Raw genomic sequence first — 27,289 nt, forward strand, 5'->3', positions numbered from 1 at the left:
ATTTCTGTAAATAAATTTAAAAAACCCTCCTTCAAGGATTCAATTATGATCCCACAGATCTAATCATTAAGTATACTTCATGTGAAGTTGATCTGGCACCAAAATACTCTGGTACAAAGCGGTGTTGTACTCAAGTACTGTGCAAAAAGTAATTAATTTGCACGTAAATCACCTTCATGAAAGAAGTATTGGCATTTCCATTTCGCAGATGGGAAAACTGAGCCACAGAGATTATAGATGGCTTGTTCAAAATTATTTGTCTTATTAATAGCACTGGCCAAGAAAATTCAGAAAATAAATTCACTTAGAGAGTACCTGACTCTGTGAGTGCTGAGCCATTCAGCTCTAGACAAGCTAAGTGAAAAATAAGATTACTTTTACTTCCAGGACATAAAACATTCCAGGACATAAACTTAAGTCCCTTTTACATCAGTAATGGGAATATTCATATGTTTAAAATTAAGTACATCTCAAGAGCTTGTAAAATCAACACTACACGGATGCTGTAAGCAAATTGGGTTCTGGGCAACCAACACACCATGCTGCTGTTCTAATACAAAACTGAAATACAAAACTCATATCCAGAGATTTACCTCATGTTATTACAGACCGGAAACTGTAGGCTCGACCACCAATATCATAGATTAATGACAAAAATATAGTTTCCTTTTTTTTTCTTCTTTTAAGTACGATATATACTAAAAAAAATACTGCTCTGTAGGTAAATAAGACACAAATTGCAGTGCCTAGATTGGAAACAACAATCACAATCAACTTCACTGAAACCTGAAGGAGCTGAAGGCGCTTATCTCTATATTAGTTCATGCCCTCTAGAAGTATATGAAGCAGCATTCTCCCACCTTCCCCATACATTGTGGAAAAGAAAATTCTAAAGCTAAGCGAGCCATAAGAAATTCTGAGCACATTTACAAAGGGAAGGTACCTGTACTCTGGACCTATTTGTGTATAGTTGTTTCCATGGGTACAATATAACGGTACTGGCTTCAACAATACCGGTAGCCTAAATAAAATGGTTATATCCAGATTGCTACGACACCTGCCAGGTAAGGAAGAGGATCACAGACCGCTCGCCTGAGATTAAGTGCCTCATGCGTTCTTGGCCCTTCCTAGGTTTGGGTGGGAACATAAAAGAGAGGGTAGGAAGATAATAAAAATATCCTGTGCCTCTAAAGTATTCAAATAAAAATAATCTGCTCTAACTGGAAATTCACATCAGAAACCGGCAAACAGATTTCCATCTAAATTATTTTGTCAACAGTATGGTGGTATCCTTGCTAACCTTATTTGGCACCAGTGAATAATTAGATACACAGGGGTGTGACTCCAATTGAAGGTGTTGGCATTGTAGCACTCTGTGAAAATATTAACTATGAGGTTAACTCCAATTTTCTCTTCTTTAATTAAATGCACATGGTACTAATGAGGTAACCTACTGTTCCTTGATAGCACTAATTAGCTAAGAGGAGAGTACATTCTCACACTGCAATTTAAACCTAAAAATAAGGTTGAAATATGCTAATTGCAGGCAATTTAAAACAGTACAAGTTGTAGAACTAGTCATAATAAAGGAAACTGACTGCTTTACAGCTCTACAGCTGTAACTTTGGTTAAAATCAAAACACGCCATACAATTTTAGAGCGATTTGGCAAAGTATCCACCGGCCTCTTCAAAAATTGTTACTTAATTCACAGTATACAACATAAATGAAAAAAAAAAAAGAAAAAAAAAAAAATCTTAGTTGCTCATCTAGGAAAAGACAAATAACGCCTGATAAGTAAGAACAAAATCTGATTAAGTCTATGCAGAAAAATATCTTTTGTTTAGACTAGTTTGAAGCTCTGAATTTAGGAGTTTTATTTGTAGAGGTGTTGAGCTGCTGCAGCTTACGCTGACGTCAATGGAGTCCTGGGTGCTCAACTCAACTGAAAGTCTGGCCCTAAAATTAGACTTTTGAATGGAAAAAAAAGGGAATAAAGAAACATGCTTTCTTTAGAGAAAGTACGTTTTAAAGAACAAATCTGTGATTCTACGTACAACTTTGAAGTTCCCAAAATAGCAACATTTTGTACTGTAACATCAACCATATTCTTTACAAGGTAACACAATAGATGGTTCAGCTTAGCTAGTGAATTGTAGACATACGACAACGTTGCATGGCACACTGATTTGTAATAACAATTTCAAATTTCTTGATTTAAGGCTCCTGCTGTTGAGCAGAGAAGAGAAGATGGACAACAGTCGTGTGCTATACAAGCTATTTTGCTGACTAACGCCTGGGGTGACAGTGGCCTGAGGTTTGGCAGACATAGATTGCTTTTTTAATTTTTTTTTTCTTCTTTACTGAGAGAGAGTAGCAATGCAAATAACTCCATCACGAGAAGATAAAAGGATTACAAGATAGTGACCCCTTAATAAGACACAAAGTGGAGATCTTAACTGAATATAGGCACAGGAAAAGCCTTGACCTGAATGAAAACAGCATCTCCCACATAAACAAAATCATTAATCTTATTTTCTGAGTTGCTAAAGAAAATAAACACTAAGGAAAGTGATAACAACTATGTTGTCATTCCAGAAAGAAATAAAATCTGTTCATATGTATCTATAGATATGAATGCATGCTGCACATCTTATAATCAGTAGACTTTCATAAGGCATAATGACTGCTCAATAAAAAGTATATAATAAGTTGTCTGACTTTACATCTTTTGTTGTAATTTTAATCAATTATATATGCCTACAGTTCATTTTTCAAGCATTCAAAATTTAATTCCCCTTCAGGAATGTTACATCAATGCTGTTGCAGGGTCTAGTTCCCTAATTCAAGACAATAAAGCTATACTGCAGAAGGGTCCATAAAACGTCCATTTCACATTTCCTAAGACACTATTACAACTGATAGACTTTCATTGAGGACCACAGCTACAATAGACTAAAAGAAGAGGGCAAGAGTAATCAAAAGAGTTACTAATGTCTCTTTTGCTAGAGGTTACTCTCAGCAATATCAGAGAATCTGTTTAACAGTTAGTAGTATTTATAGGTTACATGAGGGGGTGGGTTATTTTCAACTGCAGAAGAGAACACAAGACCCCAAAGCACCCTTGCCAGTCTAAGCTGGACATCAGATTCTTCCTGACTCCAACTCAGCGACTGATTTAATTCTGTGTGTGTGAGCAAGATTAATTAAATGTTAATAGAAAAATTGATGCAACTACCAGTGCCTGTGCACCTCAATTTATGCCCTATCTCCAGCTAATGTCAATCTCAAAAAGCAAAACCTCCTCCACTCCCCAACCCAAAATTTCTGTCCAAGAGAAAACATACATCATGGCCTGTGCATGTGACCAGCAACTGTCCTGACCTGTGGGACTACTATGGTATAAATGAGATACAAGCATGCTCAGATCCAGTCCTATTACTATTACTGATTTTCTGCATGGCCCAGGAAATTGCTGGTACTCCACATACAAATGCTGCCTTTAAATGTGAATATATTAAAGATAATAAACACTGCTGAAGTAGTTGTTTTGGTTGGTTTTGTTTTGTTTTGTTTTTTAATATTTATTTGAAGTTAAAAAAATCCTTTTATTTGAAATCAACAAATTTAACATCAAGTTCACAGCTGCCTTATAGAGAGAAATGGGGACACAAATATGCAAGAATTCTGCCTGTCCTATTTGAATAACCAAATTAACTCCCTCTATAATAGCAGAAGTGAGGTTGGTTATTCAGGCTTGCTCCCAGAAGGTTAGGCAACAAAACTAGAGTGCAAAGGCATATATACAGCTGTAATCCATCCACCTCCGGAACATCCTGTGGAAGACGACCAAGGCACTGGAGCAAAATATTCTCTTATTCCATGAATAACTCAAAAAGGCTTATTACAAACTCATCTGTTCAAATTCCTTAATTATATTCCAAAGCTTGTGGTCAGAAGAGCCATACGCTTAACAAAATAATGTAAAAGTAATTACTAGTCCAAAATAATTACCAAAAAATTAACAAGTAACTGCACGTAAGTGTCAATTACACAGTACAAAAAGTGTTAAAACGGGATCAGTGATAAATGTGACTGGAAGGCATTTTTTTGTCTTTTTATTTGCTCTTATTTGCTCATTTTTCAGGCCTTTTTTTTTTTTCCTAGCCTCAAAATACTTCCCATAGATGTCTGTGAGAAATTTAATAGAGCCAAGATAGCTTGGGCCAGATTCCTAGCTGTTTTAAAGCACTGTTGGTAAGGTGATGGAATCACACAGTTCTCCAATACACGCACCTTCTTTGTGTAACAATGTCCATGTTGCATCTAATTTATTTGACACAGAAAGCATTACTAGAGTGAGTTCTAAATGGTTCTGGAAGGTACCGATATTGTATAGCTTTGACTGACATTTCTGCTTGCAAACGTCTCCAAAAACAACTAGTCAAGTGGAAGTAAAAACTTTTCTAAATGCAAAGATAATTAACCCCACAATAACATCCTACTGAAATGATGCATATAATTAAAATTGATTAGAAAAAGAGATTGCTGTTTTATCTGGTTGATGGTTGTACTGTAAAGTGATAGCGTCACGCTAACCCTAAAGAAAAGCTTTATCATCTTCAACTGACATCATGAAGTTCCTGCCACTCTTTTCTTTCTTAAATAGTTTTCATTCCATTAAGAGTGTGCTAATAACCGAGTGAAAGATTTTATAGGTAGCTAGCAGGCTGTAAAGCAAACACCAGTTAAGATAAGCACCGTAGAATCAATACAATCTTAAATAATTTGCTAAAGGATGAAGCTACCTCTTAAAAATGAAGTTGTTCTCCCTCTGTTCCTTTTTGAAGAGTGATTTAGAGAAAAATAACTCTAATCAATTAATAGCTGTCTTCTTTAAACCTCTTGCTCATGCCTTTTAGGTTGCTCCCATGGAGTTACCCGTTGAGTTTTCAGGATAAAGAACAGGAAGAAATTCGATGCTGCTGGGTGCTACACCGAGCCCAATAACTATAGTTTTTGCTTCTTTCCTGGAACGTATCCAAAAGCGAAACAGGATTTTCTTTTTCTTCTTGAAAATAAATAGTGCAGTCCACCTGTGCCATGGCCACAAGAAGGAGAAAAGCAGAAAGACCTTGTTCTAATCTTGTTTGCCCTGTAGCCAGCTGTTGGCAGCCAGTGCCCTCAGCTTCTGCCTCCTGAGGAGCAGAGATTTTCTCAGCTGTTTGGCCCAGATTCCCAGCAAAAAGCATCCCACACAGTGCATAAAGCTCAGTTTCAAATATTCAACCTGCCTCATCGACAGCATATATAAAATCGGGCCGTATATGCATACATACATCTATGTATAAAAAGCTAGTACCTAGGATTTTCTTTTAACAGATTTTAAATTATTATTAATCAAGGTCATGTGCAAATGATGTAAGCAAGAAAAGACACTAAAACATAGAATCACAGTGCTCTGCGATTTTTTAAGCTGGGCAACTTTTGTTAACGAGGTCCATATTAATAAATCACTTTTAGAATTGAAGAAAATAAAAAGTTCCCATCATTTTTTAATTTTGGACATCCTTTGATACCAAATCTCTCTGATCTAAAACTATCACAAACCTCAGCCAATCATTAATATATCTATGCATACTAGCAACATCAGGTAAACAATGTTTAAAAATATATATTTAACTCGGATACCCAGTTGATGATTGTTTAAATAGAGTATGTCTTAGAAAGTAAAAAATCAATTTTAAACAAACACATTTTCCCTCCAATGTGTACTTCTTCAAGATTTAAAGCAAACCAGGCATAAAGTCTATGAAGGTTTGTAAATATACAGTAAACAGCTGAAGGACATCAAAATTTGTCCTACTAAAGGGTCTGATGAACTCAAAAAGACAAATGAAAGAATTACGAGTTCATTAGTCCAACGAGCCAGATTTTCAAACTGCATCATAGCTATATTTTTCTAAAGAAGACAAAGCAGATTATTTTTATACAATATATATAAAATAGATTGCTACACAAGAAAATATCACATTTTAGAAATGTTCACCATATGCTAGAAATTTCTCATTTATAAGCTCATTATCCAATAGCAGCTCTCAAGAATAAAGCTAATTTACATGTAAAATAAGAGTATGGTCTACTCTTTAAAGGCACAATGATAAACACACCAATTTGACAATTACATTAATATGAGTATTTGCATAATCTGCCTTCTACACCTGTTCTTAATTTGAAGCAGCTGCAGAACAAATCACACCACATAATCTGAATATGCCACCAAGTCACGTAAACATACTAACCCATCTCATCAAGTTTTTGTTTTGCTCTCTTTGCATGTTTGTTTTGAATTTACATGAACCCATTAAAAAAAAGCTTTTGGGTTGGACAATATATATTCATCGGAGATAACATATAGAGGCTAAAATGCTTTTTTTCTTTTTAGTTTTTGTTACTCTGTTTCCGCTAACAATGAGCATTTCGTAGATAAACAACGCATAGAAACTCGACATTTTACAGCTTATTGCACTAGATACACCTCCTGTGAAGCACATTAAAAATATGTGCAGTCAACACACAGTACAACAAAAGTCTGCCAGTGAAATTCTTACGCTCTTAGCAAAATAAGACTGAATGGTCACCACTTTGTTCTTTCAAATTCAGTGCTTTCTACTTTTTAGAAAACTCCATGTTTTCTACCAGTAGCACAAAAAGAACAACAACAGTTGACTGATAATTCAAAATGCCAGTTCATACTAACGACACATTCTTTCTACATGTATGCTGCTCCTTTTTTGATATACAAACAAAAAATAATTGAGTAATTTAATACATTGACTCTCTTCCTAGGCATTCTGACTGTCATTAGACCCCATTCTGTAACGATAACCTCATTCAAACCGAGAGAAAGATGAAGGAAAAGCAGCACACGTGGGAAATAACTGAATACATCATATATGCCTGATACAGTGATGATTGCGAAGGATAATGCCAAATGCAAAATGCTAAATACTAATGCTAGTGCTAAATTCGTATTCAGTGAATAATCAGAAGCACAAACATGGAACCCTTCTTCCCATAGCCTCCACAAGAAAAATAACAACCCATTGCAGAGCCTGTGTGCTATCTAGGGTGTTGTCAACAACCTTTAAACTGATGGTTTTACTAGAAGCAGAGGAGACTCTTCTGTGCTGCAGAACAAAGATTTAGGATTGGGTACCCTTTTGGCCTGGGCCCCATGATCAAATACTGTGCTACACCTAAAATGGTTATCACCGAAATAAAGTCCAGTTACAAACTGGAGGGCCAGGTTTGAACAATCCCATAGCTATTCTGACACTGACTTGTTGCCAGGTTGCAGCAGCTTTGTCACATGGAATACCAGCTCCTCTGGTGGCTACCAAAAAGCATATCAAAGTTTTTATATAAAAGAGAAAATAGAGATAACATTGCACTTTCCGATGATTCTTTCAGTGTAGCAAAGAGCATGGCATCAGCCTGAAGCTGTCACATCAACCAGAGTTGACACTGCTTTTCCAGTTCTTGCCTAACAGCACAAACAAGTGGGGATCTTAACTGTCAGCAAAATCAGGAACTGCAGCAGAGAAAAATGACAACCAGCCTGGACATGATGTAGGCCCACTGTAAGCTGTCATCAGAAATGAAAATGGGCAAAGAATTACCCAAAGGATTTTGAGAATTCTCTATATTAAAAGTGTGTGTATTTAACTTAATTGTAATCTCTCATTTTCCTCTACTACAAAAAACACAAGATTTTGTAAAAGACAGACATTCTATACTGTGAAGCAGAGGCCACATCACTTAACTCCTGGGAAGCATTTATTTTGATATAGATGTCTGGTACTTCCTAGTAGGTGACTTAGCAGGATTCTGGACTGGGAAATTTCTTCCTATTCCATTCTCCCACCAAAAATTTAGCTTCTCCAGGCTAAAAATAAATAAAACAAATTCTGTATTTTAACATTATTTTATAGGTTGACTGGATGAGATACTGCATCATGGTATAAATACAGAGCATGGTATAAAGCACACCAAGAAACATCCCCAAAGTGGAGTCAAGTGACTCACAAACTCTTTGTGCTGATGTAGCAGAAAGAAGTGCAAGCATCCACTGCTTGCTGGAGTGCTATCCAACCAGACAGACATTTCAACTAATATTTATACCTCTGGATACTGTGCGAAACAATTAAACATACACTTACAGAAAAAAATAAGAAAGAACAAAGTTAAACAGCTTATGCACATTAAACCTGGGTTTGTACATCCATAATACCTGTGTTTGGAACAAAACCACCTCCTAATGTTAAATATTACTGGAAACCAAGATTCTGCTAAAGAACAAATAAAAAATAAGAGACAAAGATCTCATAAAATTTATTTAAAACTAATTCTACCATTATAATAACATCCAGAAGCTGGATAACATGCTGGATAACATATCGAGAATCTTTTAATGTTAGATTAAAAAACATGATACATACATCAATTTGCTTGCACATCCTCATTCCAAATGCAAAGTTGTACTGTTATTTTGAAACTCAGAAAATTCTTCAAAGCAATTGCTGTGGAGTTTGCGTACGCACACTTTTGCACTGGAGTTATAAAAGCAGCCATGCTTCCTGATGAGGTCTTCAGTTCCCTTCGTATTTTTTCACAACGATAAACGCTCTTATCAAAGGAAGAGGGGGATAGAAAGACAACTTTAAAAATTGTGTTGAGTTTTTTTTAAATGCTCTCCTCACTTTTACAGAAGGTCACCACACTTTCTTTTTCTCCTTTTTATTGACTGTGGCTTATTTAAATGGGAACCAAAGACATAAAATTTGGAATATCCTTTTCCCATATAATGGGAGAGACAGTGCAGTCTTGTATCTAGGACCAGGAATCTAAACATCTGGCCTTCATTGCCTGCACGGTCAAAGTAATAACGTAGCAACAAACTCAAGGAAGAGCCAGACAGCTGCTCCCAATGCAACTCAGGTACGTCCTTCCCCTTTTGGAAGGTCCCTTTTGGATCCCTTTCAAATCACAACACGTCGACCATCTGATTGACACTGTGGTGTTAGAAAGTGGCTAGGTAGCTTGAAATTGTGTGAGGACCCAACTATTTTCCTTGAGCTTAATCAGATTAATCCAATCTTTCCAGCATGCAGAGTAATTATGGCTAGCAAACTGCATGCTACATCATCCTGATGTCAGTGCTGTGTCACAAAGAGAAGTGTTCCTTAAGAGGTTGGGCTGGGAAAGGTTAGATATTTGTAGAGGTTTTCTTCTTCAAAGCATGACTAGAAACAGTTGTGAGAAGTCCAATGGACTATGATTTGTAGACTTTGAAGTTTGCTGGTAAAAGCAGACTTTTCTTGGAGGAAAGTCAAGTTCCCTTGAATGGCCAAAAGCGAGTCTTCAGAAGGAAAATATGTTGTTTTGTAGATGTTGCTTGGAAAGACAGAAGAATGACACACTGAATTAGAGCAAATGATCATTTAGCCTGCTGGGCTACCTCTAACAGTGGTCAAACTCAGTGCCCAGAGAAGAGTAAATGAGCACGGTGGCATATGGACGTAGTGATGCTTTCCCAGGCCACTCCCCACATCCCAGCATTTTGGGCTTTAGAGACTATGAAAATGAGCAATTTGTATTTTCTATGGATGGATTTTTCTTCCATTAGTTTGTTCACTAGATTTTTGAGCCAACTTAAATGTTTAGCATCCGTAACATCTTGCAGCACAGATCTGTTCCAGAGCTTGGCTATATATTACTTGAAGACCTACATCACCCTTTTAGCTTAATTTCATGTCTTTTACTCCTCGAACTGCATGGGAACAATTAGATCCTGTGAACCCTCAGCACTTATAACTGTAGCTAAGAGGCAACTCTGCAGCCATAAAACACAAAAGAAGAACTAGAAGAGCTGGAGGGATGATAAAAGAGCAGAGATGTCTTGGGATCTGTACGGATCATATCTCCTTCTCCTTTACCCAATATTATTAAAAACTTGAGCCAATGGATTTTGGTATTCCCTGAAAAGTGTAAATAATGTATACCTATACCTTGTGCTCACACAGTTGGGCATGAAATACACTCAAAGATGTATGAGTATAAACTTGCTGCCTGCTGTTCAGTCCCACTTCAATGGGTATGTCAACGATGCATGTCTGTGTGTCTCTGCAGTTCTTTTTCCCTTCGTGCACTCTGCTAGTGTTGCCAGAATGCACTCTATGCTCTCTGGAAATCTGATTCAGATTAAAATTTTGTACAGTTATTAATACAAGAAGACCCAAATCTCTAACACAAAGCTTTCATAACTACAATAGTAAGAATAATAAAATATTAACAGTACGAAAAATAAAAGTTTCATCCTAACAATGAGATCAATACTGAGGATGTAATCTAATGCATTTTAAGTTTAAAAATAACAGTTTTGATCATGGACTGCTAGTCAAGCCAAGTGTCTAGACCAGTATTTGTCAAAAACAACAGTTGTTTTTTTTTTTCTCTAAGAGAGAAAGCATGCTAATTATGAGTCTATAAAGGATACCCTTCTTATGTAAATCACATTTTAAATTAATAATTAATAATAACACTAACAAAGTTGGTATGTAATGAAATGAAAATCACAACACTAAATCTCCCAGAGCTAAAATAGGAAGAACAACTTCTTGTACCATTTTTCTTGCACCATTCTACAGGCTGTATGCTAATGATGTTTACTCTCCAAGGAAAAAAACAAGGAAAATATAAAATGATCTGCCAGGTAAAACAAAGGTTTTCAAAACCTTTTTAGAATGCCTGTTGGCAGTTTCACAGGGGAAAAAAGTGACTTAAATAACAAAGATTCTTCCCTGAAATAGGATTCTGTTTATGAGTTCCTCCTAAACTCTTTGACATTCACAGAGGTTTAATTGAGAAATAATTTCTGTGTAAATGATGCGGTGCATCAACATCTCTGATACATTAGCTCCTACCTTAACTAAAAGAAGAGGTCCAATTCTGCTATAACTAAAATTATTTAGGGTTTTCACTTAAAAAGCTAAGCAATTCCACACATAATAAAAGCATTCTCAAATCTTTTTTGTGGGTCTTCATTGCACTCGAATTTATTTTAAAGATGATACCATTACTGTAGTCAAGCCTTTCCAAAAGTCCTTCTAGTAACTTCTCTCTTACTATACTTATAGTCAAAAAAAAATAAAAAGATCCAATATATAAAAAGAAATCTGATCAATATTTTATATTGACAATCCAAGCACTATACACAATTGTCAGGTTTTACTATTTCAATTTACCTTGACAATGTTACTGAAACCCAAGAGGGTTAGGAAATCAGTCTTAACAGCTATTGATACAATATTATCTCTGGATGTATTTTGGGACATCATTAATTACGAAGATTAAGGCTGATGCAATAGCACTTACATTCATTAACTATAAATATTCTAAAGAATCATACACAAAGTCATAATTATTTGTTTCTAGAGGTATGGCTGCAGTATTACAATACAAACTGTACCACCCAGTCAAATTACAATGATTAAATACTCACTCAAAAACTTTATACAAGTATTCCCCACCCAAAACAAACATTTTCCTAGACTAAACTATTTTGCAAGATGCTAAATTAGTATGACTTTTCTCAATGTGGAAAAGAGCCCCCTCTCTTAATCTTGGCTCTGAGACTTATTGGGTCATATTATATGTGAGGCCCTAAAATGGTTGCAATAATAATGATCTCATAAGTGGGCTGTTAGACCAATTCACTTTATTTTCAGGCACCGTGAGACAATCACCTCAACACTATAAATACTCTAAAACATTATGAAAGTGGGTATTTTTGGAAGAAAAGATATTTTAAAAGTTGGTTTGGGTTTTTTAAAAATAAATTCTGCTTCTTGTTTCAGTGTATTTATTGCTGAGAAAAGCAAAATCATTTTAGAATGAATGCCTTCCAATGAAAAAATGTCCATATTTACGAATTCAGCGGTATTTCTTCTGTCTTACTGATAATTATGAAATGAATACATTTTTGTGTCTTATAGCTTGAAAAAATCCAGACTATATAAAATGATGTGAAAGCTACAGCTACTTAGACTATACTCATAGAAATCACTTTCATTGTAATCTAACAAGTGAGAATTAAAGTATCCAAAATGGTCATATACTGAAAGTGAATTTAAATAGATGAAATATTGTGAATTTAGGATGTCATCTGTATTTTACTAAATGCCAGTTATTATCTAATCTTCAGTGCTTTCTATTCATGAATCAGGCCATAAATATACAGAAAATAAAGTTGACTTTTGAAAAAATAATCAACTGTCATGTCCTTTAAGGCATTTCAAGTGCATGCTATAATTTTAAGGCAGCATTAAAATCCTCTTAAAATGAATCTGTTGATATGGTGTAACGGACCTAGTGAAAAATCGGCACACTATTCTGTTCCCTAGAATTCTGCTATTGGCTTCAATCTCTCCTTACCTTTTTTAAAAAAAACAGCAACAACAAAAAAATCCCACAGTACTACAGGACTAGAAGAGAATTCCTGAGTTTTAAATATTTTTATTATTGTAATTCATGTCATGTAAGTCCCCTTCAAAGGTGGTCAAGCCTTATCTTTAAGCAAGCAGTGTGTGGGAGAGGTGGCTCTTGCTTCCACTACTTCTACTAGAACAGTGCTCCAGAAACTCTTTTCTCTGCATAGTGAAAAGCTTTCTTTTCCACAGTTCATTCATGTTTAGCTTAGCTACATGCTACCATACTTAAAACTGTTCTTAAGAAGTACAGAAGTTTGCTTCTCGACCCGAATTGCACAGAGCAATCACAACCTTTCAGGCTATGCACCTAGTCTGAATGAAACCTTCTTGGACTTGTATATCGTAAAAATGTATACAGAGTTTACACAACCTCACCGTAGGCGTAAAGCAAATGTGCTAAGCTATCAGCAATAGTCAAAATGGTGAGATGCCTTCACTCCACGGAAATTCAGGGCATCCGTACTAGAACCCTGAATCTTTCAACAGAAGCTATATGGAGTACATTTCTAATATACTAATAAGGCACCAGATATTAGGTGGAGTGCATATCTCCACTATTCCAGATGAGGTTTCAAAGATACCTTTTGAAATGGCATTAATATCTCCCTATTTTTATCAGAAACACCTTTTAAAATTCATTTAGGATTGCGTGTTCTTTTTTCTCATCTGTTACATCACTGGTTGTTCACAGTCATACAGCAACCAATACACTGAGCTTCTCTCTTCCTTTTTCATTTTAAGTGATGGACATAAGCTTAAGGAAGAAATTTTTCTAAGTTCTTAAACGCATGACCTTGTTCTTTGCTGTACTTTCCAAACTTTATTAGAATTTACTTTCTAAAGTACATTCCTGAAAGATATCCATCTTGTACAACAGCTCAGCCCTCTCATGAACCCTGTCCTCTTTTCTTTTCCATGGGTGAAATGCATGCCCCCTGTTGTTATGGCAGGCTTGCAGCTAGGCATTTTCTCTTCCTCACCCGGAATATCGGTTCAATCCTTTCTAATCAAGAGATATTTTTTTGTATATGCAAACATCAATCACCACTCGCCTCTGAATTTGCGTTATTTCCACTTCAGAGCCTATGCCCTCAAAGTGAGGTTTTCCATGATATCCTAAACTGTTCTTAAAAGGGCAACGCACACTGCTTGTGTATGACTTCACACCACGCCACGATCTTGTATTGGGAAATATTTTTCTTTAATTTGGTAATTTGATTATTCTTACGCGTCAAGCCCATAGCTATCCGTGTACTAAATTACAGCTGCATCAATTTGGAAATGACTTCTACAAGCACAGAGTTGATTTTGATATTTTGTTCTGACATGTTGGGTTACTGTATTGGTTTTCCTCAATAGTGTGTAGGCTACCTTTTCTATCCAACTGAAAGTATATTTCTTGAATAACTGGATGTGTGAGCACTTCGGGGAAAATCTCAGTTTTCATTTATACTTCAGGTTCTTGGTAGGATCCTTGAAGCATATTGATGTTGTTGGCACACCATACAGTTTCCTTTGCACATATTATTGTACAATTGCTTTTCAAAGCTTCACATAATCAAGTAGTAAAGCGCTGAAGTAGTGTTTAGTAAATTTTTCACCATTAATTCTACTTCATAACACCCTCATCTGTCTGTCTCAAGAAAATTATACTAGAAGCATAAGAAGGCATAAAAAGACCTAGAACATCAAAGTGGCAATTGTTGGACAACCCCCTTCCCAAACAGGATGGGCTGATGTGCTTTTCCACTCCGCAGTGTGATTGCTTTTCAGCAGCACACATGTTCACATGCTTTTTTTCTGTAGCATTACTGTGTATTATTTATGCATGATCATCTGAATAATTTTAACAGTTTTTAACTCAATTTTACATGTATACAGTCCAAGTGAAGGTAAACTGAAATTAACACCTATGTTGATCTTGGCATACATTCAGATTCCTGACTAGCCTGCTCCCCACGCTCCCAGTAAAGTCCCCCTGCTTGGTAAAGCAACTGGACAACTAACACACAAACTACAAAATAATGTCTAACTACTAGCAAATTTCAAGACAAGTATTCGATTCACAAAGTAAAGTTAATCTGAAAAAAGAAAAAGTATGGGAAGAAATCTGCACAAAGAATGCCTCAAACAGCTATGGAGAGAGCCTGGATTTTCATGTGGAAAGCTGCATTTGCTGCTATTGACTGAAGATTCTTCATTATTTAGTCACAGAACTTTGATTTTGGTAGAAAATCTCCTTGACTTTTACAATTGCCTGATGAAATGAAAAACCTTCTGGAAAAAAGAGACTTTCCTTAATAGTAATTTGGCTAGAAACAATTTTGAAAAATCTACACCCACCTAGAGCATTCACAGAATGTTTTGTTCAGTTGCTTTTCCTGCTTTGGTAATTTCTACATCAATGTACACTAATGTGTTTTTCAAATTCAAGAGTATCAGGAGAGCCTTGCTTGAGTGGTGCGATCCTAAACTGGCATAATTAAGGCCCTGCCTGGGAGCAGACCCTTTAATAGAGCCGCACACTGAGTGGGGAACCATTCACACATTCCCTCTCAGCTCTTCACTAGCTTTTCTGGGCAGTGAGCCAGCTGGTAAGAGAATCAGGCTGATCCGACCTGTTGCAAGAGCCTGGAGAAGTGGCTCAAGGAAACCTCCACCTCCCAGCACCGCAGAGGCACTACTCACACAGCCCGAAGAGGAGCAGTCGTCAACGCGCACGCTGGCTGCACCGGGAGGGCTTGCGGGGGGACGGAGCTTTCCAGCTGCTCAAGCAAGGCAAATGAACTTCTCTGTAGCGCTTGGAGACTCCTATAGTTCCGAATATAAACCCCAGTCCATCCATCCAATGCACAGGATTCCACCAGGAGGGAAAGAGGGGTCTGCTGGTCTGCTATGTAACAGCTGCTGTGAAAAGACCTAGGCGCTCTCCCCGAAGGTTTGTCTCTCTGAATCTGAGTGAAGAACCAGAATGTGTGTTCTCCCCTCTCTTCCCAATCCTCTAGAAGTCCCAGAATCAACAAAGAGAGGAAGGGCGAAAGGAAAGGCATGACAGTGATGTAGGTGACAAATAATTCCCCGACAGTCACAGTAACGGAGCGACACGTCAGATTGCTTCACAGACGTTTGTTTAACATTCAAATGCCTCCTGAAATCCCCGATCACATAGCAATCCTAATTAGTATTCTGCATATTCAAAACCTGTAAACAGAACTTGCATAATACTTCTTTCCTCTGCTCCAAAATACTTTATAACGTTGCAACAATATTTTCAGGACAAAGATGTGATCTCTGCACCAGATAGGTTTTTTTCCCCTCTCAGTTAGATACAGATGAAGCCATTAAGTGATAACTTCCATTAGAAGGCTGCTAGTAAACATTTTTCCACCTTTTACAAAGATCATACATAGGGTTAGCTGTAATGTTTTATGTACCTGAAAATGACAACTATCTGGTTTATCAATAATACCTCAAGGTGACTGATATTTAGGTTAAATTTAAAAGGAAACCATACTAACTAGTGCCACTTTCTTTATAGATGTATTTTTTAATACTGGAAGATAAGAGTAAAAAGTGACTTAAAGTAAATCTATTCCTGAAACATGTTACAGCAAAACGGCACACGATGGGTTTTCACGAGTAAAAGAGTTTGTCAAATACAGGATATAAGCCTTTAGAGCAGACCTGTATCTATATAAACAGGGACTTCCCAGCAAGTTTGTTATACAGACACTTCCACTGTAAATCAATGAAATATGTCCAGCTTTTTATCTTTATCACTGCATTTATCCCTCTACCTTAAATGGAACTCCTGTTTTCTACACCAGGAAAGCTTGAACACAGCTCTTTTTCTTTTCCCTCCCCACCACACCTTACCTAAAAATAACTTCTTGCCTTCTCTCCATCTCTTGAGGTTATCCTTGTCTTTAGAGTGGGTATCACTGATGCAAATTTCTGCACCTTAGAGGATAACTGCATATTCCTCCTAACAGACTTACAAGGGAAAATGGGACTTACGATTTTCCAGCAGCTATCTTCCAAATTTAATTTACCCCAAGCCTCAATGTTTGCTTATATGTAGGCCACAGATTTCCTCCAGAATTATACTCGAGAGGGAAAAAGACTGTTTATCACTGCTCTCCTCTTACGCTATATATTAGGCATTTGCATCTTTCTAAATCAGTGCTTTTTAGCATGTACAAAATCCTCCTACTTCCTATGCTTAGCAGCACGCATTAGATAAATAGAAATATGTAACACACAGTTTTTGGAAAGACAGTTTTAGACCAGTTAGATTTGTTTCTATTTTTGTTGAATGTAATGCAAAGAAAACTCTTAAGTTACAGCCATAACATTTTTTTTGCTGTTTTTAAACTGGGAATTTTTTTACTGGCATTATGCATGCACGGTTGCAGTCAGTGTCTGTTAAGTCAGAGGATATAATTTAAAAGCAGTGGTTTTTGCTTCTTTTTTCCCACATTCCCAATTTCCTATCTCTCATCAGCTCCTTATGTATGTTTAAAAAAGTAACTAAAAGTTACAATATTAATGATATGTTTGCTTATTTATTATGTGCAATGAATTTTAAATTCAGACCCGTATGAAGATCCAAAGGGAGGTGACCAAACTAGGAGAGAGTAGAGCAAGGAGAGTAGGTTAAAAGTGACTATGAATATCTCTTCATGCTAAATTTTTGCATTTTGCATGTCTTTAAAAAAAGTGGTTCTTCTGATACTATGCACTAATGCAATAAACATTAAGTAATTAAACTTAAATGCATACTTACTTTTCCCAAATTTTATCAAATGATTACACTTCAGTGAAGTGCTCATGCTAAATAAACAAAGCTTACCTTAACAACTCAACACTCCATACAGCATGATATTTATACAACAGGCTTGGTACACACTGAGCTTAACCCTTTGATTCCGAGAGTCATGATTTCCTGACATGCCATCCTCATACCGAATGCATTAGTACTGATGTTGAAACAACAAGTCTCCTAGCATGAAAGAAAAAACAACTAACCAATTCACTGTAGATTTATTAAGTTACGGGATTGAAGATAATTGTCTACTTACTCTAATCGAGATAAAGTTCAAAGTCTGACTTTATGAAAATAAACTACTTCTTTAGAGACATTACAGGGAACAGAAATAGCTAGGCTCTTCGCAACTCTCAGAGCAAACAAATAAAATTACAACTAGCTGTCCAAATCACTATGCTATGCAGCCAACAATAGCATGTGTATCATGGACAGATTAGTCTAAGCATGGAGATTTGCCTACCTGGAAGGGAAATAATTGCAATGCCGTACACGAACGCCCACCAATGGCAGCAAATTGACAGCATTTACCTTTGGGTTATGCCTGTGCTCTGCACAGTTCTTGAAGAACCGCAAGTCTCGCTCATGATTGTAAATGTAACAAGAACAATAAAGCTGCCAGTTTTAAAATGCAGGCTAGATGAAGCCAGGTTTTTCAGTGGCCATAAGGACAGTGAATTTCTGCCACAGGACAATGATCTACAGGTTCTAAGAGCCAAAGTGACATTTTCCCTGTTATGCCTACGATGGAAATGTGGTGATAGGGAGTGAAATCTGTGAAAGCAATCAGCTTGCTTCACCACGGATTACCACAATCACAGCTTCTCCAGAGAAGAAAAATATTCTGAAACAAAACCCAGTACTACAGAAATCTTAACCTTACTACTGCAGTATGTTTTCCAGGATGCACAGTAAGAAAGTAAACGCTATTATCTCATCATAGGCAGGTTAACATTATCCTCAATTCTCATCACAAACCCTCCTTAGCTATTCTGCAATATGTCATTAATCAATGTATGTACTGATTGGATCCATTCAATTGGTGCATCAGTGTAATGAATGGCATATATAAACATGTTTCAAATACATTTATTCGGATATCTATACATGAAAGTAAAATCACTACTACAATTGGTACTCAAGCTTGTCAGATGGGATGTTTTTCTCCTTCTGTTTTGCATAAGACATGCTAATGGTTATGCCATCTGCAGTCTGAAACCCAGAAAAATGTAAATCAGAAAGTAATAGCAGATCAAGATAAGAGTCTGTCTAAAACTGTAATTTTTGCAGGTATTCTGTTAACTCACAATCTAAATATAAACCTCCTCTCCCTGAAAATATAGGATAACTAGTAGATAAGGGTAACTTTTGCATTAAAAACTAAACCAAAACCATTTGCCAACACAACATTCCTCTTTTACGATAGATCACACAGCTAGCGGTAAATTTAAAAAGGTTTTTCAAGAGAAGGGTAGAAAAGACACCTAAATTCTTCTAGGAAAATCCCAGCGGTTCTCTAAAACCATCCCCTCTGTAAAGCACAGTAGAACATGACGACTTACCCAACACCCTGTTTTTGCAAAGTTGAGGACACATATTTCAAGGCTTCTTCAATAAGCTTTCAACTTGCTGATTAGCTAGTAGGTGCTGTAAGTCACTAAAATACTTGACGCATTATGGAATAACAGAGAGAACATATATAAAAACACCATATGCTACTTTCCCCCAAATATCCATCAAATACGAAGATGGCTACTAAAATTAATACCATTTTTTCCCTTCTTTGGCACATGGAACAACAGAATAGTTTACATCAAAATATGGAGCACATGAGAGATGCAATGGCAAGGCTTACCTAATACCCACATTTGCCTGCAGATGTGTGAGCTAGTTTTAAAAGTTTTATTAGGTTTTACTAGATTTATAAATCAGTTCTAACATATCTCCCCTTGCCAGATTAGTAAATTGCTCTGAAATTAGAGGAAATTAGAAATACACTGATATTAAAGTCTGTTTCCTTTAGCACAAACACAAGCACAAGTATTTTTGTCTTACAAACCTCACACTGCTTGTACACATTTAGCAATTCCTACTGCTAGGAGATTTTGGCTAAAGTTACCGTTAAATCTGGCATAATAAAATAATAATACTGTACAATTTTATGACCCATATTACAGTATTTGGTCAAACAGGCATCACGATGCTCAAAATGTGAATTTCCACTACATAATGAACAATGAACAGCTCTTTAACAGTAAAAGACAGAAATAGAAAAGCTCCAAGGACTCATTTTCAAAACCTTTATATTATACATCCTTTTCACTAAAGAAGAAAATTAAAATGGAGTTTGTGCTCATACCTGAATTTACACGGTATTTGATACATAAACCAAAGTCTGGGAGCAAATTCCATTTTCCTCTCATTTAAAAATGAACCAAATAAAGTGTCCAAGGCTAATAAGAGGCACTGTGTACATACTGATCATGGAAAGAAGACTTGAAAGCATGAGCAATAATCTTGGCTTTAGGAAGCATGTAACAATTCTGAACAGAAAATTATTTGCTTTATTTTCTTCTTCCTGCCTCGCAAGTGTGACTCATGAGGCACTGACTCTTCCTGGCAAACATGAAATACAGGACGTCTCTAAAACACACCATCCCATGCCATTTAAAAGGCTTCAGGCCAAGGTTAGTGCTTTGGGAGCACGAAAGCACAAGACTCCCTCTCTGCATCTCACCATGCTCTGGGTTATGTGCGTGACTGTCTTTGTCTCCAAACATGGTTTTCTCTCCTTTCATCGATGCCTACCGCAAAAGTGCAACCCACACCTCTCCAGCCTTGAAAAGAAGGTTTACGAATGGGTGGAGAATGTGAGCAGAGAAGTCAGCAGCTCCTGAACTGCTCCAGTTTGCAAGTTAGAGGATTAAAGTAAACTAACTTCACTCGGAAATATATACTGGGAAAATATCACTATTATTGCCTGTTTCATATACTTCTCTTAGCATCTGGTGTTGGCCAGTTTAGACACGGGATATAGGGCTAGATGGACCTTGTACACTCCTAGTACAGTCCATGTTATCTTTCAGAATGAGGAGCTGGCAGAATAAACTACTTTCACAGTATTCATTAAACCTATCACCTCCGAGATTCAACCCTTCAAGATCACCAATTCCACTCCTAAAAACTTAAAAAAGCCTATATAGTTCATAAGCTGCTGCCTTTATGACTAGTCTTCTTGCGTGCCTTCAGCCTAGAAAATATTTAATACAAAGCAAAGCCAAGGGTCAAGAGAGGAAAGTTGAGATGGTCCCAGGACTCCTACACCTCTGGACTGGACTATAACTACAGCCTGGCAGGATGCCAACTTGACATGTTTTCTTTGTTTTCCATTTTCTTTAGTAATTTTCCTAAGTTCTTGTTTGGTTCCGAGCAAATAAATACAACTTTAAAAGTGTATCTGAAGAGAGCTGATGAGGAACGTGGAACTGTTTGCTGTGTCCAACATGGATCCATGAAGTTTCACAAAGAAAAGGAGACAATGTGAATTACATACAAAAATTGCACAAGTGATCAAATTTCACAACATTTCACTGGTGGAGAAAAAGATAAATTCTGCTGCCTGGGGTCCTCCATTATGCATGACAAAAACTAAAACTGAGATAAAAACGCCCTATTCCATCAGAAAACAGGGGAAGTCCCAAGGGGATAAAGGCTCATCCAGAAAATAGATGTGAGGAAGAGAATGGTAGGAGTTACACTTTTTTATTTCCTGAACAAAATAAAATCATCTCTCATGTACATCTTTTGTCTGCAACAGACTGTAATTCAGCAGTTAAACGCTCATATTTGGTCTATATACGAGAGAACCAGTTTTGTCAGCAGGATGCAATTTCATCTGGAACTCTGAATTAGCAATAAATGAACTAAAACCTCAAAAAAACCCCACCCAGATAATTTTTTTCAAGAATAAAATGCTATATATAGTTTTACTAATAATGCATTTAAAAGTATTATTTAATAACAGAAGTCCTCTTCACCCAAACACAATCTGGAGCCCAACAGCATCCCAGTGTGAAACTCTATGACGTATGTTTTTCTAAAATGGCAGAAGCAGCTCTTTCATAATTTCATGCAGTTGTGTTGGTAGTTTCTGAACACTCCTCTATTTGGCACTCAGATAGAGTATGGATGAGTTATTTAGGTATTTTTACTTCTGGCTACTGTTTTACTCTTAGTCTTAACACAGACATTTTTACAGTTTAATCCATGTACGTATAAAAATCACATACCAATTTTGCAACACGTCTGTAAAGAATTAATTTGTACCATAGCTACTGAACTCAGACTTAGTCTTAGACCTTTTAAGCACCTAGAGCCACAAAAGGCTTTCGTAACTTACAGTGAATTTTCTCTGGGAACGAGGAGTCACCAGCATGCAAGCCTGTAACCTCCTGTATGTGCGGATGCACACACAGAGCATTAGAGCACAGGCATCCACCCCCCCACCTCATGTGTGAGCAAGCACAGCGCTCTTCCCTGAGAGTAAGGCCCCAAAAGCAAGGATACTTTACTAACCTGCAGTGGTCTCTGTTTATCACTGCCCTTAGGAGATTTCAGTCCACTTGTCTGTTGCTGTAAAAGCAGCTGCCTTGCTGCCTGGAGTGCCTGAAAGTGAAAAAAAAAAAAAAGTAAATAATTTCCACCAGTTCCTAGAAAGAGATGAGTTACTCATTGCTAATGTTAGGTAAAAGTCCAATTGAACAAATACAATCTCCTCCTATTCGATTTGTATTTGCTAGATTTCAGACTTTAGTTTGTTTTTTACTTAAGACATAAAAAAAAAATCATCTGAAAGTACATATATAGGACTTCACTAGAATTTATGGATGTACATGAAATCCTGCAGGAAATAAAGTTAATTTGTTTGAAGTGCTTGAAGAGGAAAAATCATAAACTGCATCAATAGCCTCATTTCCACAAGGAACTTGTCTTTGAGTGTTCAACTAAAATGCCCACTCCCTTGCAAATTATCATTCAATTTGCATTTTCATATTACAATTTTGAAGCAAAAGCAAGTAGACTTCAAGTGTTACCGGAAGCTGTAATTAAATTTGACAAATCAACATCAGATTATCTTGAAAGTGAATTAATAAGGATATTCATTGAAGATTAAAAACACTTTTTGTACTTACAATTCAAGGAGAAACCTCTCCTTTGACAAAAAAAAAAAAAAGTGCAGTTTTAATGCCAAATAAAAATGAGTGGTTTTCATTTGCATTCTTAGGAAAATCAGAGAACAAAGAAATTACTACTCAACCAACCAGATCAGGCTCGGGGATGACAGTATCCCAATCAAAATAGAAATGTTTTCATTTATTTTATGTTTCCATTCCAACTCAGCAAAATACAGTTAAACATATGAAATGTAAACAAACATTCCTCTTACCCAAAGAAGGCAAATCTAAATTATTTTTACCATTACAATTATTTTTAAACTGCCAAGTGTTATAAAGCGGTATTTATTAAGAAATGAAAAAACCACAATTCCAAACATTTCCACTGAAACTACCTGGAGAACTCTTCCCGCCCCCCCCCTTAAAAAATCAGCCCAGTAAATAGCAGTTACAGCTTTAAAATACATCACGCTACTATCTACGTTATTAAAACATACTGTAGATGGAATATACTGCAATAAATGCCATTTGATCAATGTTCCCTAAAATAATAAAGATTCTCAACTGATAAAGAAAGGTACAATTTTGATTAGACTCAAATGAGCTGGTTTTTAAGATAGTTTCTAGTATCCATGACAACAGTTGCTTTGACAAGATGTGCATATGGCATTACACTGCCAGCTGGTGTGAACAATGTTTGAACTACTGCATTGAGATGCTGAGCAAACAGAAAAAGTTGCCACGTCTTAACCCTCAGGGAAGGCAGTCATCCCCTGATCAATTATGAAAAGACAGAGAGAGGGCTGCTACAGTCTGGCTCCAAGCAAGTTTTCTGAGAAGGCAGGCAGACATAGAAAACCAAAGTAAACAAACTGAATGCACTAGCACCATCTCCTAACAACATCGATTCGTCTCCCCATAGAAGGCTCTGGTACAAAGTTTGCAGAGCAGACTTTTAACATTTGGAGACATTCCCACAACAATCCCCGTATTGTTTCATCAAATTCTCAAGTAATTACAGGTCAGCTTTACAAAGACTATACATTCCTCCGAACCTAAGCAACGAGACGCACAGAACTAGCTTCTCTCCGCCAAAAATAAATAGAAGTTAACATATTTCGAACTGCACTTGAAATATTTTGTTACCAAGGAACCACTGGATGCCCCGTTTCCTATGTGAATAGCATAATCTCTTCTGCACTCACAGTTCTTCAGCAGATCCTAAAGGACAATCCTGCTCTGTCTGAGATCAGAGATAAATATATCTGTTGATTTCAGGGGCACCAGGATTTGGTCCCACATCTTGCAGTGGTTTAAGCACAAAACGTGCATTAACCGCTTAAACAGAAGATCTATGGCGAATTCATAATCCTTCCCAATCTTTAGACCTCTCCGAAAAGGAAACTTGAATGGAAGCGAGAGAACTGCTGCACTCCTGAACTCATGGGAGACTGTACAGGGAAACCGACCTCGCCACTCGGGGTGATACTGCTACACGAACCAGAGAAGAGATCTGGAGTTACAGAAAACGGGAAAAAACATAAAGATAATTATTTTTTATTTGTGGCGGTCGCAGAAAATGCATTACACGGCCTTTGTCGGAAAAAGAAATTGTAATGATATAATGCTGATGTATACTTGCAAATAACTGGAACACTTGGCAAGTTGTTTCAGTGTCCTAATCTTCCTTAGCTGCAAAGTCATTTCACGTCAATACAATAAAACAAGCGAGCAAGCATCTGGTAAAGCTGTACATTTACAGTACTTGAAAATTAGAGAATTACAGCATGCTGCAGCTTAGATTTAAGCTAGGCAGTGTAATTTCAAATCGTGGCTAGCGTACTCCCGTGGCATCAGCCTAAGAAAGCATGACTTCCTACCGCTAACTACAAAAAGCATCACACTTTATGAAAAAGCAAGGCAGCACAACAGGATATGTTTGCATAAAAGGCTCTACTACTTAAACTATTTTGATTCATATGTGCTGGTTGGGATATCTTTAAAGGAGTAAAGGCTTATCTTTTAATACAGAATGTCTTATAAATGATGACTACCTGAATACTTCAGTGATCTTATTGTGGCAGTTTAGATTATTGTAAACACAGGAGATAGAAGAAGAACAGAAAACAATTTCAAGAGATCAGAGATGATTTAAAACTCATAAGGAGAAATCACTGTCAGCCTTTGTTCTTATAGCAGTTGTCATATGGTACTTTTTCCTCTCAGTGTGCTGCTTAACTTCAGATTTTGCTACTCAGTAAACAACCTCCCAGACACACCCTGTTAATTTCAAAGGATTATTACTGACATTATTCATAAGTGAAGATTATGAGACTATGAAACATTCAGTTCTACCAATTCATTTGCTGCTATTAAATCTTTGCAAAACAAATTGACAACTTGAAAGTGTCTTTCAAAATACACAGTTTAACATGTACACTTCAAGTAAACACCCATCCCACATATAATTTATAAATGTCTGTGAACTAATTTGGTCATAACTCGTGGTCTAAAAACAGTTCAATGAAGACAAACTAACAGACGTTTAAAAATCTGGCAGATCAAAACTATGTTGAGTCCTACCTCAAGTCAACAGCAGCAAGAATGGATTCTAAGGCAGTCAAAATCGTATCTAGTTTCCAATCACATTTGTTTCAAATTTAGTAAGCGCTTTTCCTTAATTAAGTTATCTAAATTAGTAAAACTATACAGAAAAGTCAATGTAGACAAAAACAATAAAAAGAACTGGGGATTAGAAATTATTTTAATAATGCAAATGCAAATCATTACAATGCTTTAAGTAATGGCTGTATAAGCAGGAAATTTGGGCATATGGTTTCCAGAACTCACTGTGTCTTCTAGTAAAATATTTATTGGGAACACTACTTCTTAATATTTACTGTGCAGCTTTGGCATAGCTAAAACGTAAGCAGAACAAAAATGAAATTAATTGCATATAACTCACCCTATTAAAGTTGATAAATTGCGGTAGATTTTGCGATTTGTTGGTGATAATACTATGAGATACAACTTGCTTTAATTTTGTATTCCAAACCCTTGTATTTAATTTCAGCGTGCCTTAAAATAATTTTTAAAGTTTTACCTTTTTAATAAAGTGAAAGCTGTCACTAAAAGATGGTAAACTTATTACTTTGGTTTTTAAAAAGTAAATATATGTATATTTTTAGGAAACAGATGTCACTCCTATCTTTCCTTTAAAACCAGGAATGTTTAACCTATCAGCCTGTTGCATTTGAGACGTTAAAATGAAAAATGACATCTACGCCCATTAATATCATCAATGTATAAACAGCACAGCGTGACACATTCTTGAGAGCTGAAGGCTACAAAATCTCTCTGAAACATAAATAACAAAGCACTCAGAAGCATATTTGATGTTGATATTCATCTCTGAGAAAAACACTGCTGCCTGGGCTTCTTATGAAAATAGATGCAGCCCAAATGGATCTCCTGTAATTGGTTTCAGATAGCGAGGTCAAAAGAAATATGATACAAGAAACTATTATGTGGAACAGGCGAAACAAGAATGTTTATACAGGCACTCCCTATTTATACTGACAAGAGGTGTATACTTTGCAGATAACCAGAACCAAAAAACTTGCCAGAAGACAACCAGATTCTTTCCTTTTTCTAACTCCAAATCCCTATTTTATTTCTTCCAATGACTGCATACTCTAACATTCCTGCTGAACGTAAAATAAGTTTCTGAACATAAAATAAGTTTCCAAATGGCTGAATATGTCAAACAAGAGTCATCTCGCTGGTAGCACTATGCAACAGAAACATATCAACATGCTAAGCTGGATTTAAGGCCAAAGACTGCTCTGCACTGGTTGAATAACAAGTTAGCCAAATGACTCCACAGCTACATTTATTATAAAAACCACTTCAGGAGAACCTCTGCCCCCTTACACCCTGCTGCGGGCCCATTCTCCAGCTGGCTCTGAACAAGAAGCCCAGAATTATCCACAGTTGTACGAGATCCTTGAAACATGGTGACAGAAAGACAACGCTGCTCAACGCTCCCTAATAGCACTCAAATGATACCGCTAAACCTTTGTCTCTCGCTGACTGTATTTTCCCAGAAAGTTCTCTAATGAATATCACAGCCAGTCAGCACGGCAGCTTATAATCTTTCCAAATGGAGCAGCAAAGCATTTAGCGCTATTCAAAGAATCTTGAATTTAAGATGATCCAACTCCTTTCCAACAGCAGTCTCTCCAGGAGACTTGACAGGAAAAGCAAACTCCCATGCGCCCTGAGACAAGCTCATTTTCCTTAGTGAACAACAGGTTTTCTCTAAGCTACGCAAAGAAGATAAAACCTGTCGGCTGGGGACAAATGTGCCACACTGGAGAGACCAAGAAGTCAAGGAAATCCTGGACGTAACTAAAATCCAAGCCACATAACCAGCCTGATTTCACCCAGGAGCGGTAGACTGAACAATTTTTACAGTGTTTTCCTACAAAAGGAGAAATGAAGCACCAGATGATAGCTAAGGCTGTTGGCACCCACCTCAAGGAAAAGATTATCTAAGAAATCTAGATGGTCACTGAGAAGGATTTCAATTAACCCAACATCAAAGTATGCAAATAGTCAAACAAAAAGGATTTGTCTGTCACCTGCATCTAGATTAGCAGCTGCAGACAGCCCTGATGTGCAGTGTGTGCCATTGCAGCAGCTGAACTGCAGGGTGCCCTGCAGCCTTGCCTAGTATCG

General features: G+C 36.8%; 1 protein-coding gene across 5 annotated transcripts in view; it reads right to left on the bottom strand.

The window, feature by feature from the left end:
- The window catches only part of FOXP2 (forkhead box P2), a 436,438-nt gene that overhangs the window by 105,987 nt on the left and 303,162 nt on the right, over positions 1–27,289 (bottom strand). For 4 of the 5 annotated variants that reach the window (XM_049814074.1, XM_049814075.1, XM_049814073.1 and 1 more), the window contains one exon: positions 21,951–22,040. In XM_049814074.1, coding sequence (XP_049670031.1) covers positions 21,951–22,040 — 90 coding nt within the window. Of the gene's footprint in view, positions 1–21,950; positions 22,041–27,289 lie in introns of those variants that run through there. The other variant, XM_049814077.1, reaches the window with a different exon arrangement.

This window comes from Accipiter gentilis, chromosome 11 (assembly GCF_929443795.1).
Source record: "Accipiter gentilis chromosome 11, bAccGen1.1, whole genome shotgun sequence".
In the NCBI taxonomy this organism is placed as follows: domain Eukaryota; kingdom Metazoa; phylum Chordata; class Aves; order Accipitriformes; family Accipitridae; genus Astur; species Astur gentilis.